We start from the raw sequence: 14,703 nt of genomic DNA, 5'->3' as shown, positions 1-14,703 counted from the left end.
ACTTCAGTCAAACAAACACTCGCCATAGTGGCTACGAGTGTCCTATCAACTTGTGCTTTTCAGGAAATTTAGAGAACACCCCTGGCTATCATCCCTGGAGTTTATAGCTCATTTGGCCAAACACTTTTGCTTAAAACTACCTCGGAAGTCGGCGAGATTCTAGCGCAATTTGAGATCTTGGGCTGGAGATATGCAGATTCCAGATACTAGGGAGTGAGAATGACATTCAATAGGTCATGTTAGACACCATTTGGGATTTATTGAACAGTTTTATTTTTAATGTAGTCCATTTCGTTTTATTACAAGTCAATTTAATAATCTTCCATATCAAATTACTGAATTGTTGCTCTGTGAGGAAATTCACTCTAAATACGAATAGAGTGCTGCCCTCTAGTGGATAACGTTAACGTTAGATAAAGCCAACTGGAACCATATTTTTACATATTTTATATTAAATATATTGAATAAAACTACATATGATAAAGAAAGTGTTATCTTATCTTTTTTATATGCTAAACTTGATTAAATTGGTGATTACATGTTGAAGCTGTAGAAGAATGAAAAATGTAAGCTAAACAAAATTGTTTTTAACTACATAATTAAAATTCCTGCCTTTTACACATGTTCACTTGGCATTTATATTACATCCAAATGTCATTTCTCAGCTTAATTATCAGGCAGGCTCATAGACTTACAGCAATGTAATTTCTTCAGGAAGGCACAAGGCTAAGCTCTGCACAATGAATTTCATCAGCCAGAACTTTCTGACTGTAGCTTACACTCCAAATAGTATGCCTTTGGCCAGCACAAAGACAGATAAGAGAACAGGGAACATTCCATCGCGAGTGAAGTGAGCAAGCGGAAAAAAATGGCCTCCTCAATTCTGGAAGTCACCAGCCTCCACTGCTTCTTAGCTAATAGCTACCTTCATAGTTTAGGCTAGTGAGGGTGCTAGCAAGATCATTAAGTTGAATGCAGCGTAGCTGCAGCCATGCTGTAAGCAATTGCAGAACTAAGTTTCACAATGCGCAATTACATGATGGCATTATATCCAATAAGCAGTCGACAGATCACAATGACATTTGAACTAGAAATACTGCATAGCAGGCATGACAGCTGTTACTGTCTTCACAGTTACACTGGCAGCATGAAGTTAAGAGATTTATGCTTACTTTCAATTGTGAGAATACAGGTGCTGGCAGCAGTGCCCCGACTATTCATGGCTTTGCACATGTACTCCCCCTCGTCCTCTGGGAAGGTCTCTGGCAGGTATAAGCAGTATGTCTCTCCCCTCTCAATGTACTGATAGTCCTCACTGTCTTGCAGCATTTCACCCTCAAACCACCAGGTCACCTCAGGCTTCGGTTCCCCAGTGATTTTAACAGTAAATCGAACGGGTTCAGCATCGACCACAGACTGGTTTTTCAGAGGCTTTTTAAACCATGGGGCCCCAGATCTCGCATGACCCTCTTCGTCTTCATAGGTCGCTGAGCCATTGATGAGGCTTCCCTCTTCCTCTTCCTCATCTTCTTTTTTCTGTAAAAACATGACAGATTTTAAGTCAATAAAAACTGAACAATAAAACTTGTGCTGCATGTATTCAAGGTGAGTTGGGTTGTTGAGGGGATGTCTAATGCCTGAAATTTAGGGGCATTTACTTTTTGGAGAGCTGCGTCAATCTCTTGTTGCTCAAACTGCATTCTCTGTAGTTTCTGTTCTTCAATCCGTTTCCTTTCCTCCTCTTCCCTGGCTTTTGCCATTTGTTCAAACCGTTTTCGCATGTCCACCTTCTGTTTGAATGGTGCATCCTCCACTCGGACCGGTACACTCCTGCTTTCTTCCTCATCCTCCTACAAATTATTTCAGATTTTATCAAGTCAGCTTAATGTATGCAACTAAGATTCTGTACAAAATCTTGTTTAAATAGAAAAATCCAGATATTCATAATTCTCACAGGTTTTTGGAACAGCCTAATGTTATCTTAATCAATAACTCTGCTAAATGGAAGGTATATCACAAACTTGTTAGTGCTATCCACAGAAATGTATTGAGTTACAACAGAACATCACATAAAACAAGTATTAAACATATGAATTCAAACTTAAAATCAAGTTCTGGAATTGTTTTAATGACAGCAGTAAGTATATCTTGAGTGTATTTTGTAAAATAATTAGAATGCAGATCGACCTAGATTTGACTTAATGGTGAGAACCAACTAGTATGATAGGTGGTATTTCAGACCAGAAGTGAAGATAAATAAGGTAGTAATCACTCTCACTGGTAGCTACAATTAGTGCTGCTGATGTTTCTCTGTTCGCTACATAATTCATATTCATTGGTGTCATGGTAGAAATGACCTTTTGTTGCTGCATGTACAGATAATTCATGAATATTTGTGTGGCGATGATGAATTTGTCGTCACACTGTGGTCCCAGGGTTAAGCAGCAGAGAGCCCCACCTGGTGGTACCGTCTCGTTTGGTGAGTAAGGAAATCAAGACCTCATCTTCACTTTGACTTTTTATTTTAATAATAGAAATGTTTATAAATGGGTTATGAGAACATGCCTTCAATTGAACTATTTATATGTATGCCATAATTGTGTGCTTAAAACTGCATATTCTCTGTAGAACTTGATTAAAAGTTATGCAAATCAGCTGGTGATCAAAATTAACATGGGTGCACAGGAGTAAAAAATAATTTCCTCCAATCAAAATGAAATTTGGAATGTGGACAGACATAAACATTAATTATGACATAATTGTTTTCGGAACATGCAAAATGGTTAATGAATAATTTGGTGAATAATTCTCAGTGGGTTATATGTGGGCATTGGCAAGGCAATCTTTTAGTAAATATGTACAGTCCCCTCCAAAATTATTGGAACAACAAGGCCAATTCCTTTGTTTCTGCAATATACGGAATACATTTGGGTTTAGATAGAAAAATGAACACGAGACAAGAGTTTCAGCTTTTATTTCCTGGTACTTACACCTAGATTTGTTAAACTAGTTAGAACATAGCACCTAGCATATAACATATCACATAACATAACATCATAGCATAACATAGCATATCACACCAGCCATTTTTTAGGTGAGGAAAAGTATCGGCACAGAGAGTATTTAAGTAAATGAAAGTAAATAACACTTAATATTTGGTAGCATATCCCTTGCTTGCAATAACTGCATCAAGCCTGTGACCCATTAACATCACCAAACTGTTGCATTCTTCTTTTTTAATGCTTTTCCAGGCTTTTACTGGAGCCTATTTCAGTTGTTGTTTGTTTTGGGGTTTTTCCACTGTGCTTCTTTTCAAACTGTAATCTTGCCTTCTGATATTTACTAGTGATGAGTGGGTTTGCATCTTATTATATACCCTCTATATTGCTGCTCTCTAAGTCGTCTTTGAACGGTTGTTTGAGATACCTTCACCCCTGCTCTATGGAGATTGTCACTGACTGATGATTTGGGGTTTTGCTCTCACAATGTTTCTGTCATCAACTGCTGGTCGACAAGTTCGATGTCTGTTGTCCAGTCCGCCCACATTTTTCTTTCTCAGGACTTTCTCCAATTTGTTGTACAAGCAATCTCCAATGCTTGTGCAATGGCTCTGGAAAGGGTTATTTCCCCTCTTTTCTAAGCCTTAAAATGGATTTCACATCTTTTCTAACACAAAGGCAATCTTCACTGGCAAAACCCAAGGCTAAAACCAAGACATTCAGAACTATTTATTGTTTAACCAAGCGAACTAACAGGGCAACAAGAAACACCTGTCAGTCACATGTTACAATACTTCTCACCTAGAAATTGGGTGGTCTGATACAAAAGGTGATATTTTCTAAATTGATTAGCAAATCTAGAAAAGAATACCAGGAAATATAAGCTGAAATTCAGATCTTTCATCTAATGTACATATTTTAACCTCAAACTCAATTGTCTTCAGTGTATAGCAAAAACAAAGGAATTTACCTTGATGTTCCAGGAGGGGACTGTATATACTGATTTTTCCTCATAAAATATAATAAAATAGAAATTATAAAAATATATCAAAAGCTAATAGTAGATTACCAGTTATTTGTTTAAGAAGTACTATTTGGTAGCTATATCTGTAAGTCATGTTGTCCACTTGTGTGACAAGTAGTGTGATGTTAATTTGGTTATTTTCCATAAATATAATCAAGAATAACACTGAAAAAAATACACTGAACGCAATTCTTATAAAAGCCAAGGAGGGAACTGGGCTGCTGATTCTGCATTCTCCAACACCAGAAAAAGTATTTTAACACCTGGAACTAGATCTACATAACTACCGGGTTGTAATTAATACATATATTTGTGGGATAATTGTTAGGATTCCAAATGAAACACCCAAGCTATCTATATACATGAATTATATATATAGAAATTAAAAATAAAAATAATGAGAAATAAGTGATTATGGAACTGCTCATGGAATAGTATTTGTGCAGAAAACTGTTGACCAAGCAGTGAAAAGCCTATATAAATTGCATAAGACATGTTCATACCTCCTGGAATCTTTCAGCTTCTCTTTCTTTGATTTCAAGGTCGATGGCCTTTCTCCGTGCCCTTTCCTCTTCAATCTTTTTCTTGATCTCCTCTTCTGTGAGTTGCTTGATCTTTTCAAATTTGGATTTCAAGTTCTTTGCTTGTATGGATCCAGTTCGCTTCAGCTTAATTAGTTCTTCATACTCTGTGCTCACCAACTCTGTGCTTTCATTTACTTCATCCTTTTATAAAAAGACAGGAAAAATACTGACTTTATACTGAATTTTTCAAAATGACTGTTCATCAAAAACTGTACACTAGCAGCATGAATTATTCTGGTTATTAAATAATACAATATTTAATGACAGTATTACAGAATTAGCTAAATAAATATTTTACCAAATATTTAATAAAGAATATAAAATTAAATGGGATTTTTTACAAATATAGATATACATATTAAATGTAGTAAACAAACAAGAAATCTAGAAATCAAAAGGAAGCAGAAATGATCAACTCAGAACCTTAATTACAAAATATTCTCTCTCCCCAGAAGAAGATGTGGAATTAACAGCTATTCGGATAGAATTTTATAATCTATACCTGGACCTTGCAAGAGGAGCTATTGTTCGATCCAGAGCTAAATGGCTTGAGGAAGGAGAACGTATCAGTAGTTACTTATTTGGTCTTGAGAAAAGAAACTACAAAAGAAAATCATTGTCTGCTCTGAATATTGATAGCTCATTATGTAAAGATCCCGGAAAGATAGCGGCCTTTGTTACGTCTTTCTATGAGAATCTATATCATTCAGATGTTGTTAATGTGAAATGTGACAACTTTCTGAATGATCCAAGATTTTCTATCAGAAATAGATGAAGATCTTAAAGCTATGAGTGATGCTCCCTTATCTCCGGTTGAAATTAAAGAGACTTTATTCTTGATGAAAGGGTAAGTCACCAATAACAGATGGAAGGAAGAGGAACCAACACTTTCTTTTGAGTGAGTATCCAAATTCTGGAATATGCTGGCAGCATATATTTTTGATCATCTAAACACTAGATACTCCTTTACTATGAAAGACATTATAATTTATTACCAAAATGGAAAAGACAAAAATCAAGAATATATAGTTACATTACATTACATTTCATTATTGGCATTTGGCAGACGCTCTTATCCAGAGCGACGTACAGTTGATTAGACTAAGCAGGAGACAATCCTCCCCTGGAGCAATGCAGGGTTAAAGGCCTTGCTCAAGGGCCCAGCGGCTGTGCGGATCTTATTGTGGCTACCACCGACCTTAGGGGTCCCAGTCATTTACCTTAACCACTACGCTACAGGCCGCCCTAGTTAATCTCTTCTTCATTATGGGAAAGTTTTATATTCAAACTCAAAAGTTTGCACTACTATGTTCTTATGATTCTACAACTATACATGCAAGATATAACTTGTACTATCTTTGTAATTCTATTCTATAGACATGAGTTCTCTACACTTTGTCTTTAAAGCAATAAAAAAAAGTAAAGCAGATGTATCGCAAACAGTACTTCCGGTATACTGCTCCCTATAGGACAAATCAGAATGTAAACAGAGGTCGCTTAAGATACTTCCCGGCGGCCACTCAGCGGCGGAATTAAGTAACATTACTTCAAAATCGACTGAACCAGAGCTGTGTAGAAACAGGCTATGAACTATGAACTATGCCAAAATTGTGTTGTGTTTGAAACATTCAATTGCATTTCTAGCCACCTTTGACCAGTTCTGTTATCGGCAGTTTTATCTAACAAGCTAATATGCTGTGAATGCGGTTTAATTTAAAAAATGCCGTGAATGCGGTCTAAACAGCTATGTAGCTGAAGCTACACTGAAATTGTAAAATGGTGTACCGGGCTTCATAGGCTTTCTTTTGTAAAAGAGGTATAAACATTCATGATTTTCCCAAAATCTCTGGACCAAAACAATCATTGTTTCATAAACTACTACACATAATGAAATGTATCACTGAAAAAAAAGAATTTTGGGTTATGAAATCAGCTTGGATTTTTACATTGAAGACAATGGGCAGAAAGCTCTTTTGCGCTCACATTCTTCCGGGTCCTTCACTGCCTGGACCAATTTTATTTACACTCTTTGGGACTATGGTTTGTGGGACCCACTGACAGATAATTGCCAGCATCAAGTGCTCTACACAACAGTACATTGCACAAACAATTCTTTATCACTTTGAGTGCATTTTAAAAGAGGAAATATGGATAATGGTTAAGTAATAAATCTTAAAATAAATTAACATAAAGCTTGAGTTATTCCAAATGAATTTGTTTAATTGAACTGCAGTGCTTGATATAAGAAAGTCAACGAGAGATAAGAATGCATTACCGCCATCTAGTGGTGGGGTTGGGCCCCACTGGCCCCTAATGTAATGACTCCACCTCCACAAAAAACTTCCAAACTGGGCAGAGGTGAAAAATATTCTGTTTATGCACGATGAAATGAACACTTCCACTAGTGTCTTCACTGAAACAGGGCCCTAATAGGCAGCGATCCAGTGAACACTGAAAACATCTTATGTAGCTCTGGTGCATTTGATAAAGGGGAAATACTAACCTCGCCCATCTCCTGCTTCAACTGCTCATACGCCTGCTTCTCCAACTCCATTTTTTGTCTGCGTTCTTCCTCTGTGCGTCTCCTTTCCGCTTCCTGCTTCTGCTTGAGGAGCTCCTCAAAATTAATCTCCAGCTTCCTGGGGCATAGTGCCTCCTGAGACTCACTCTTCCTCAATTCATCCTCATCCTCCACCTGTCAGGGCAGAAGCAACTGCTCCAGCATTCTCCTCTGCATTTCACATATCGCCCCTGGCACATTGGTTGCCAAATCATCAGCATCCATTGCTACTTTACTAACAAAGCACCTCCTCTGTTATGCATATGAATCATTGAAGGAAGACACTTGTACCATTTACAATACAAACTTAATTTAGTTTATTTTCATAATTTAGGTATAAAGTACTAGAAATACAAAACAATGCAAAAATGCACAAACAGGTTAAATAAACGTATACATTTCCTGAATCATAAGCTCCTTGACCAGAAGTGTGCAAAATCTTAGGGTGATATGCAGAACTAATAAAGATCTCTGAATCAAACCTGGGTGTCTCCTAATCTATCCAAAATGGCTAAATTGTGCATTGCTGTCATATTTTATGACAAGTCAGCTGTTTCGACTCACAAAACTCACTTAGACATCATTGATGAAATTGGGGGGGCTATAGATTGGGCTCCGTCAGTTTGTACGTATACAGAATATGGCAGTCACAAGGTAGTGAAGAAGCCCAGTCTCGGCTTGCCCTACAGGCTACAGTTCATTAGGAACAGGTTTCAATACTGTGTCTGCATTACACATAGTCATTTATTTAAATTTTAGCATTTACTGTGTTTCCCTGATATCATTTTCCACCTGGTTTGTTTGTATTTATTCTCTTTAAAAAAAAAATAGCCCACACATTGACATCACTTTCAGGAAATGATATAATTTTCATTGGAGGGAACCACTGAACTGTAATATAACTGGAAAAGAAACATGGGCACGTGGTTCCATTCAAGCCCATTCAATTTGTTTCTTCTGCAAGTGGAACCACTGCAAGGTGGCTGCCATGGCCCATTTGAAATGCAAGCCAACATCTCTATGCCTTGGCAACAACATAAGAAAATGTGCGCTTCTGTGGTGCTGGTCAAATGGTGACACAAACTTTGCCAAGTTATGTTAACTAGGCAACCGTTAACAACAGTGGGATCAGCTCTGGAGCTGGTAAACTGACTTAACTTTCCATATGAGTTTTCAAATGTCTGTTAAAGTTTGACGTGGCTGATCTTGCATCTTTTATTTTAATTCTGCACATTTTGCTAGTTGCAATCATTTTGTTTGGTTTGATGAGCCTGAATTATTTCATTTACAGAACTGTAACCTTTGCAAGCTATTTTGCAAGAAATGCATTGTTGTTATAGTTGCAACTGAAAGGCATACGGTGTGGTGTGTAAAACTTTGTTGGTTGTGTTTTAACTAAGTAATATTTTTCATATAATTAATTGAAAAATAATCATTCGTTGTGACATTGTTCACTCCTTCATTTTCACAATGGCATTTGGCAGACTCTTATTGTTCACAACTCATTGACGAATCGAGTCTTGACTCATTTTTGGACGACTCCAAGTTGAGTCTGGAGTCCGTGTATGTGCGACTTAAGTGCGGCTTGAGCCAGAGAGGTTAGCATATAAATATCACAGAACCCAACTTGACAGCTCTGACTTAGCCGAGTTAGAGGTTTTGAACCGGAATTTACAAAGTAAGAATTGCGCGAGCGAAAGAGACAGACAGCTGAGGACGAGGCAGCCGAAGTTAACAGAGAGGATTCATTGGAAGAAGTATCCACAACCAAGGGGTCCAGGAGGGTAACTAAGCGACAAGTATCTTGCTAACAAGCTGTGTAAAAATGTTGGTTGTGGATAATTCTTCCAATTAATCCTCTCGGTTAGCTTCGGCTGCCGAAAAAGTCAGAGCTTTCCGCCATATTCCTCAGGCTATATGGGCTGTATGCTAAAGTTACCATATTTTTGTGGGAGTGTCATGTGATCGCCTGGATGGGTGGCTCATAAACCAGTCTCTGTGTTCAAGGGTGGAGTTTGAGCCCCCGTTACCTTCTGGGAAACACAGGCTGTAGCTGTTTCCTAAATATGGGGCAAAACTTCTAAGGGCAAACATGTCCAGTGACGTCTGAAAGTTTTGCCCCATACATGGCCCGATTGAACGTGCCCCAGGGTTCCACAGACTTTACAGCTTGGTGTGTATGCAACTTCATTGGCTGTACAATAATTCAATCATGTAACATTTTTTCACTTAATATTCCCCCTACTGAGTAAACTACTAGGAATATCTCTTGAGAGTCTGATGAGTTAATGTTGCTCAATTTTCAACATTTTTCAAGCTTAATCATTTATCAACTAAGCAGTGCTGTCTAGCATTCATCCTGAACATCCTCTAAAATGCATTCTAATCACCTACCATATTCTTGCGAGCTTCAGCAAAGATCCTCTTCTCCTCCTCCAGTCGGCGCTTAGCCTCCACTTCAGCCCTCTTCTGCTCCTCCTCCCTCCGCTGCCGCTCCAGCTCCTCAAAGCTTAGCCTCAGCTTTCCGGGCTTGGCGCCTTCCGCGGACAGCATAGCAACCAAGATGTCACTATCATCTTCATCAAAGATCTGTAAAGGGAAGCACTGAAGTAAAAAAGTTAAAATACCAGGGTTTTTTTTCCTCTTCTATGGAATACTGCACTAACCATGCTCTTCCTGGCTTCTGCAAAGGCTTTCTTCTCCTCTTCCATACGTCTCTTAGCCTCTTCTTCTGCTCTCTTGCGCTCTTCATCTACTCTTTGCCTCTCCAGCTCCTCAAAGCTCATCTTTAGCTTCCCAGGACGGAATTCTTCCTTTACAGCTTGAGCGCCTGGTTCATGCTCATCCTCAGCTCCCTGCAGGGTGTTTTCAACACTAATGTTAGGGTTTTCATAAAATTGGCAAGCTAGGATATTTGCTACAACTAAACAATATTGTGTAAACTGTTTTCACTTACACATGGCCCCATGTGGATTACTTACTTGTACTGTTTATTTAGCCATATTTTAATGTTTAAATGCATTGGCCACTCGTACATCTAGAATGGATATCCTCAAGTTTTAGTGGTATAAAACAGACAACTTCAAGTAGTGAATACATGTTTTTACATGTAGTTAATACATAACTCATTAGCAAATAAGGCTGCTCTTAGCAGGCTTTACAGCCACTAAAAAAAGCAATTCTCCAACAGTGCATTACTGTAGACATTGTGCTTAAAAGTTACTGGATAAAGACAAAATTAATATCCAAATTATTGTTTGTAAAACATTTCTTTTAATGTCTATGTCCAAAAATAATAAACATTTTGATCACAAAACATGTGAAAATAAAAAATAAAAGAACTTTTTTTTTTTTTTTTGCTTGCCTGCTGATTAGCAAGCCAACTATAGGGGTTTAGGGGTTTATTTGGCACTCTGCCTCTGCAGCAAGTCATTCTGCTGCCCAGAGAGAAATATGTGTAAGGTTCCAACATAGGGGGCAGCAGAGTGTCATTTTTCATTATCAGGAGAAATTGTAGTTCATATCAAGCCGCATTGCATTTCAGGGTGACTCGCCATATATAGATCTTAGCTCTGTGATTTGGAGATATCATTTGTATTTGGGGAAAAAAGCCTTCCTATTTTTTAGCTGGGTAAATATTAGTTTCACCGACCATACAGGAAAGCTAGCTCAACAGAGTGAGGTCTTCCACACCTGCTCACCGTTCTAAGTGGAGATCACAACTAGTTCAGGTCCTATTTGATACAATGTGCTCATACACCTGGTAAAAAAACAATGTTTTGTCTTCTATAACACACAGATAATTCTGCTCACCACTGAATTCTATAGTCTGAGTTCCTTATTTCTTAACCAGACCAGTCATTTACCAGAATTACATTTGCTCAAGTCAAAGGTTGAGCTGCTCGGATTTAAAATCTTTATAGAAATATACATTTTTCATTCAGCAGGAAGAAAGCCCCTATAGAATGAGCTGGCCGTAGACTATAACTCTGGAGTGTGCTCAAGCAAGGTAATGCTGAGACTTGGAACTGGCTCAAGTCAGATGACTTTTTACAAATATTTTTCCACATCTAGCTTCCTAATGCTAATAGTAATTTTCATTTATTATAATCATTGATATGTTGTCCAAGTGTGGTTATGCATGTGTGGTCATATCACCAGTTAGCATTGTCCAGCAGGACAATGACTCTAAGCATACATCAAAATCGACACAGAATCGACATGGTTCAGTAAAAACAACCATGTTCTGGTCTCCAGACTTAAATCTCATGAAAAACCTGTGGTCTGAACTGAAGAGGGGTGTATTCCAAGGATCAATGATTCTGAGAAGTTCTGCGTGGAGGAATGGTCAGAAATCCCTCCAAAATATGTGTGTGTATTTGTGTGTTTTTACACTCAGTGATCACTTTATTAGGTACACCTGTACACCAGCTTGTTAATGCAAATATTTAATCAGCCAATCATGTGGCAGCAACTAAATGTATAAAAGCATGCAGATGTGGTCAAAAGGTTCAGCTGTTGTTCAGACCAAATGTTAGAATGGGGAAGAAATGTGATCTAAATGACTTTGACCGTGGAATGATTGTTGGTGCCAGACAGGGTGGATTGAATATCTCAGAAACTGCTGATCTGTGATTTTCATGTACAACAGTCTCTATAGTTTGCAGAGAATGGTGCGGACCAATCCCAGGAGATCGGTGGATTGAATATCTCAGAAACTGCTGATCTCCTGTGATTTTCACACAGAACAGTCTCTATAGTTTGCAGAGAATGGTGCGGAAAAAAACTAACATCCAGTGAGCAGCAGTTCTACAGGCAGAAACATGTTATAAATGAGAAAGGTAAGAGAGGAGAAGGTGGCGGTAACGAAAATAACCACGCATTACAACAGTCGTATGCAGCAGAGTATCTCTGAACACACAATGCGTCAAACCTCTAAGTGGATAGTCTACAGCAGCAGGACACTTCATAAGTCTAATTAATACCTAATAAAGTGCTCACTGAGTGTATATATACAGTATATACACTCACCGAGCACTTTATTAGGAACATTTTAACTTTATTACACCTACTTACTCATGCGATTATCTAATCAATTGTGTGGCAGCAGTGCAATGCATACAATCATGTAGATACGGGTCAAGAGCTTCAGTTAATGTTCACATCAACCATCAGAATGGGGAAGAAATGTGATCGAAGTGACTTTGACCGTGGAATGATTGTTGGTGGCAGACAGGGTGGTTTGAGTATCTCGGAAACTGCTGATCTTCTGGGATTTTCACGCACACTAGTCTCTAGAGTTCGCAAAGAATGGTGCATAAAATAAAAGATAAATCCAGTGAGCAGCAGTTCTACAGACAGAAACGGCATGTTAATGAGAGATGTCAGAGGAGAATGGCCAGACTGGTCAAAGCTGACAGGAAGGTGACCCTAATGCAAATAACCACACATTACAACAAAGGTATGCACAAGAGCATCTCTGAACACACAAAACATCATAACTCTTAAGTGGATAGGCAACAGCAGTAGAAATCTAAAAATTAAGTCTAATAAATACCCAATAAAGTGCTCCCTGAGTCTATATATGTATACATAGAAGTTATTTTAGCTTTTTACCATGAAATGTTTATTTAATCAGAACCAGTCTTTTTATCTGACATAAGTTTTACATTTATCAATTCCATGTGTTGGTGTGTCGTATAAAAATAAAATTAAAAAGGAAAAGTGCTGATGTAAAAATAAGTGAACCCCAAATTGCATTGTTTAAAGTAAGTTAAGGTAAGTAGAATGAAGTGGGTAAATAATTGAGTATCTAATTAACCAATCAAAGGAGAAATGTTTAAGAAAGCTTTTGGATGTGACTGATAAATCGAGAAAATCGAGAAAAGATTAGAAACCTGGGGCCATATGCATAAAGCCACTCAGTATTACTCCTAGGAATGGTTTAAGGAATGTATGCTAATCATATCAATTGTTAAGAACTATTGCAAAAGCTATACTATAACCTGGTATTTTAAGATAATAATGACGTCGAAAATCTACCTGAACACAACAAGAAATTCATGCTTCAAGCGGAGCAAGTATTAAAACAATAATGACACAATTGGTAAATTCAGCCCCGCATGAATGAGCTAAAAATATGTGGCAAGCAGTCTCATTATTAATTACTCCTTCCCTTCCACCAAACAAACTCCAGTAAAATTAGTGAGCCTAATTTTGACAGCACGAAAAATGTCATAATTGAAATTTATACGGAGACCTTTGGTTTTATTTGGCTCTCTTTCTAACCTGCTGTATAAGTTCGAAAGAGAGGACATCAGGAGCTATGTTGCAACTAATTCCTTTATTTAGCATTATTGCATGCAGTACGAGAATTCACAATATCTCTTCCAAGATATATGACAAACCAAAACCTCGTTAATCAAGACGCTACTTTTCCAACAATTCTCATTAGACACTTCCAATACATCCTTTTTTGGAAAGATGCATGGTCTCTGCCTCTGCCTCTGCAGGCAACTAACATGTCAGAATTGTCCAACAATTAAGTTCAAAATTGTGTCACACCCTATGCATAACAGCACTTTTTAAAGACCATTTTTTAGCAAAGAGTAAGCGGCATTCTTAGGTGCTGATCTTAGTTGAATTCACAGCACATTCATGCCATAAAGAGGAACTACAATGATGGCGCCCAGGAATCAACCAATAGCAAGCCTCCATCGAACAGCCTGTTGCATGAACTGGAACGATTAGCAATTTGTTTGTGCCTCCATTCATTTATATTAAAGAAGGAACATATGTTGACAAATATGAGGGACTGCTTCTTTCTGGTCAGAAAATGTTCCCTGCATCTCAATCTAGAACTGGACGCCTTTCTAAACTATCCACAAGAACTGTAATAAATCAGGTGAAAGTCAACCTAAATATAACATCTGGAGATTGGTGCTTGAACAATAAGAAGAACAAAATGGAATTCATGGGCGGGTTGCGAGGAAGAAGCCTCTGCTCTCAAATAAAGACCAGATGATTCCAAAATTTAGCTTTTTGCTCACAATCAAAAAACCCAACACTGCCTGCCACCAAAAGAACCTTATCCCAACAGTCAGGCATGGTGGTGGGAATGCCATGATCTGGGGCTGCTTTTTCTCCTCTGAACATCATGCCATCTGTCAAGGAGCTCAAGCTGGGCTGAAAATGGGTCTTTCATCAAGACAACAACCCAAAGCATTCATGCAAGTCAAAGAATGGCTCAGGAGAAAGAGCATTTGTGTTTTGAATCAGCCAAGTCAAAGTCCTGACCTAAATCCGATTGAGATACTGTGGCAGGACCTGATATATTCATATTGGGTATATTCATGCCTTACCCAACTGGCTAAATTCTAAATAAAGGAGGAATGGGCAAAAATTCCTCACAACAGATGTCAGAGACTGAAAATGGGCTATAGGAGACGTTTACGTTATCGCTGCTAAAGGTGTTGGTGTCCTTTATTTGGAATGTCTTTATTATGAATCAGGGTTTAGATCATTTATTATTTTATA

General features: G+C 38.0%; 1 protein-coding gene across 5 annotated transcripts in view; it reads right to left on the bottom strand.

Annotated features, from left to right (window-relative positions):
- The window catches only part of nexn (nexilin (F actin binding protein)), a 43,579-nt gene that overhangs the window by 1,777 nt on the left and 27,099 nt on the right, over window positions 1-14,703 (bottom strand). For all 5 annotated transcript variants that reach the window (XM_061237298.1, XM_061237300.1, XM_061237301.1 and 2 more), the window contains 6 exons: window positions 9,834-10,022; window positions 9,562-9,756; window positions 7,111-7,302; window positions 4,527-4,748; window positions 1,659-1,850; window positions 1,173-1,536 (listed from right to left, as the gene is read on the bottom strand). In XM_061237298.1, the coding sequence (XP_061093282.1) occupies window positions 1,173-1,536; window positions 1,659-1,850; window positions 4,527-4,748; window positions 7,111-7,302; window positions 9,562-9,756; window positions 9,834-10,022 (1,354 nt within the window). The remainder of the gene's footprint in view (window positions 1-1,172; window positions 1,537-1,658; window positions 1,851-4,526; window positions 4,749-7,110; window positions 7,303-9,561; window positions 9,757-9,833; window positions 10,023-14,703) is intronic.

This window comes from Conger conger, chromosome 4 (genome assembly GCF_963514075.1).
Source record: "Conger conger chromosome 4, fConCon1.1, whole genome shotgun sequence".
Classification (NCBI taxonomy): domain Eukaryota; kingdom Metazoa; phylum Chordata; class Actinopteri; order Anguilliformes; family Congridae; genus Conger; species Conger conger.
The sequence above is the reverse complement of the archived record's forward strand: the minus strand, read 5'-3'. Positions and strand labels throughout refer to the sequence as shown.